Source organism: Sinocyclocheilus rhinocerous, unplaced genomic scaffold (genome assembly GCF_001515625.1).
Source record: "Sinocyclocheilus rhinocerous isolate Xijiao unplaced genomic scaffold, SAMN03320098_v1.1 scaffold1226, whole genome shotgun sequence".
Classification (NCBI taxonomy): domain Eukaryota; kingdom Metazoa; phylum Chordata; class Actinopteri; order Cypriniformes; family Cyprinidae; genus Sinocyclocheilus; species Sinocyclocheilus rhinocerous.
This window is the reverse complement of record NW_015645507.1, coordinates 151,967-155,482: the sequence shown is the minus strand read 5'-3', so window position 1 is coordinate 155,482 and position 3,516 is coordinate 151,967. Positions and strand designations below refer to the sequence as shown.

The 3,516-nt window shown below is 40.5% G+C and overlaps 1 protein-coding gene across 1 annotated transcript in view; it reads right to left on the bottom strand.

The window, feature by feature from the left end:
* Positions 1 to 296: 296 nt before the first annotated feature.
* The window catches only part of LOC107706024 (vang-like protein 2), a 12,474-nt gene continuing 9,254 nt past the window's right edge, over positions 297 to 3,516 (bottom strand). The window contains exons 5-8 of the mRNA XM_016509580.1: positions 2,831 to 2,967; positions 2,550 to 2,685; positions 1,613 to 1,856; positions 297 to 1,139 (exon numbers count right to left, since the gene is read on the bottom strand). Of these exons, the coding sequence (XP_016365066.1) occupies positions 879 to 1,139; positions 1,613 to 1,856; positions 2,550 to 2,685; positions 2,831 to 2,967 (778 nt within the window). The 3' untranslated portion in view covers positions 297 to 878. The remainder of the gene's footprint in view (positions 1,140 to 1,612; positions 1,857 to 2,549; positions 2,686 to 2,830; positions 2,968 to 3,516) is intronic.

The window sequence follows — 3,516 nt, the reverse complement described above, 5'->3', positions numbered from 1 at the left end:
CATGCATGCATCAGGCCTAAAGATGAAACGATCAGATCTGAAAATCACCACCTACACCATTTCAAATCCCTCTGACGTACACGCGCGCGTAAAAGAAGAATGAGTTATGTACAAAAGGTGAAGGAGGGGGGAACAAGCTACAATGACCCGAAGCTGGTAGCTGGGTTAGGGAAATGGGAAGGACTAGTTAATTCATTGTCCTTAAACCAGCTAGAAATCCGACTGAGATCCACCCAACTGTGTGTGTGTGTGTGTGTGTGTGTTATGTGTGTCACAGTTACGACATTTGGCACACGTTCATGTTTTTGCATTTAATGTAAAGGTCACATTTGATTGGTCATGTCTGACAGACGCACAAACCAAACGCTACCAAAAACCACAGCGGCTTGCAGAAAGTCAGTGCGTTTCAACACAATGTAAACGAACGATATAAAAGGCCCCTCGATTCATTAGAATAAAGTACTGCAAACGCGATACATCCAACGTCTTAAAAACATTCACGACACATACAGAGTTACAAACATGCTTCCCGTGTGCTTTTTTTGGACCGACAATCATAAAAAGTAAAGCACTTGATCGCTCAGCTACAATCTTGTAGTGTTTCCATCACTTCCGAGTGATTATTTCACGCATAAATGTGTGTGTAGTGTTATTGCGACACCTGGAGTTGCTGGTGAATCGTCCGTATTGTGCAGCACTGATGTGTGAAAGCGTATTTGACATGATATTCACAGCTGAGTTAGTCAGTACAGAGTCATCCAGACAGTCTCTAGAACAAACTAGTTCATGTAGTGTAAAACAAACGGTCGTAAAAAGTGATCTCGAAAAGACAAAAAACGAGTGGTTGTGTCCTTGTAACGGAGTCTCTCTCTGTTCTCTCACACCGAGGTCTCTGACTGGAGCCGCATCACGAACTTGTGGCTCTTGGGGTCGATAAACTCCTCCCCCAGGTTGAGGAAGGGGAGGGGCGTCACCGTGACGACCAGAGCGAAATCGAGGCGGCGGAGGGAGAACACGAGTCCCTGCCGCAGCGCGGAGGTCACAGGCTCCTCGCTCACCAGAGTCCACTGGCGGCCCCTGCCGTTCTCTCGCTGGTACTGCATGGTGGGGCCCGGGGCCAGGTAGCGCTCCAGAAACGCCTGAGCACAGACGGAGAGATTCGGCACATTAGGACCAGTCATCACGTGTGTTCCCTGTGTCACATGCATGCTGCGCTCGATCTAAAAGTACTGCATTTTGATAATTCTCTTACTTTGGAATTCTTGTAGAAGTGTGTTAAAAACAACTCTCTCTATATTCAAATCTGAACAATACTTCTGAATGTAGTATACTACATTTTTTGAGTCTCATGATCTCACTGCATTGCACATTTAATCCACCAAGTGGTGTCTAGTCATTTTAATAAAATTTTGTGCAAAAATGTTTTCAGTTGCAGCAGTTCAGTCAAGACAGAGAGGTTAAAAATCATAATGATGTTACTTCTTGACATTACAAAGTGACAGATCATGCTGAGCACATTGCATTGTGGGATATAGCGCACAGTGAAGTCTGTTTATATAGTGCACATGTAATAGGTTGTCTGAATATTGCAGAAGAGGGTGAGTTTGCTGACCTTGGGCGTCATGTTGTGAGTGATGCAGAACTGCAGGTGAGCGATGATGCTCTCCATGCTGTGGTAGGGCTGCTGGCGCGTCGTGCGCAGGTATTTCTGCATGGCTCGTGCCATGGGGGCGAAGATGGCCTGGGCCGCCTCTCGAGGGTCCATCACCTCACGCGGGTGCTTGGGCGACGTCGCCGCCTCGTCGTCCTGAAGCCTCTTGATGTGAGTGAACGCCTCCTCGACCGCCACCACCAGTCTGGGAGGAGAAAACACAACTCTGAGCAAATCATCTCCGCAGAATATATGAGTCAGGAACATAGCATGCAGTTACACGGACAACATGTCCAGGTCACAATTCACTCCAAAAAAAATAATATTATTATTAATTTATATTAGTGCTGTCAAACGATTAATTGCATCCAAAATAAAAAGTTTTTGTGTATATAATATATGTGTGTGTGCGGTGTATATTTACTATTTATATACAAATACACACACATTCAGTACATATTTTGAAAATATTTACCTGTATATATTTATATTAATATAATTTATATTATATATAAATATATTTAATATATAAACGTATTTTTCTTAAATATATACATGCATGGGTTTGTGTTTATATATACATAAATATACACAGTACACACACACATTATGTAAACAAAAACTTATTTTGAATGTGATTAATCGCGATTAATCGTATGACAGCACTAAAAATTAAATAATTACACATAATAAAACGTAAATAAAAATTAAAAAACACGTAAAATGCATATGTAAGATTTTCTGCGCTGATTATTTTCATAGACACTTTCCATCTTAAATTCTGATACATTCATTAGATCGTCATGAACGGAACAGTACTTTTTCACTTGTTTAGTTTTGTGAGATTCACCCAGATGTTTAGGATTTATCAGGAAGAGCTTTTCTTCAGGACTCTGACCTGGCCTTGCGTTTTCTGAGCCTGCGGTCCATCTCGGCCTCCTCGTAGTAGTATTCGTTATGAGAGTTGTCTCGTCTGCGGGCGGCGGCGGCGATCATCGCCCGAGACTGACCCGTCGAGTTATTGGTGCTGTTCTCTGGAGAGGAAAACAAGTCAGGACCACTGGAAACAAACAGCTCTTCTCAATCATTCGTCAGCGGAATCTGAGAAACAGAGACTTTGGAAAGCAGAGCAAGCCAGCTTGACTAAAATGGCTGTAAAATGGGAAATATTTGGTGTACCTTCTCCCAGGGAGTACACCTTGAATCCAGACATCTTCTTCGACAGGATGGACTTGGGCAGGTTGAGTAAAGCAGGGTTGTAGACTGGGACATCAGTGTAGTAGTGATCCAGAACCCACACCGCTGCTCGCTGGATGCTGAGATAACACACACCTTCTCGATTAACTTCATTCATCACATTATTCACTCATTTATTCCAGAGGTGCACGATTCATTGAAATAAAACAGAAGCTGCAATATGGCTTAGTGCTGTTATTAAACGCTGGGATTTAAGGAAATAAAACATAAGCGCAGAGTGAAGAAAAACATGGGCCAAGCATCTTCCTTAAACTTCTAATAGAAAGCACTCATAAACCTGCTGTTGTCAGCAAATTAGAAGCTTGTGTTCTGCCCAATTTTTAAAGATTTGAAAATTAAGAATTAAGAACGCCAGAAATGTAGTATTGTAAATTTACAGTTGTAATGTAAAATAAATTATTACTGTAAACTAAAATTATTTATTAATATGCTATAAATTATTTTATATTATATAAATACACATTTTTATTTTTACAGTTGAATTTTTTATATTTAGTAATATTAATCCAAACTAAATTTATATATTTCATTCAAGTCAGTTGTATATAAAATCATATTTTTTTATTTTTATTTTTTTTATAAATGCATTTTAACATGGCATTTACAAT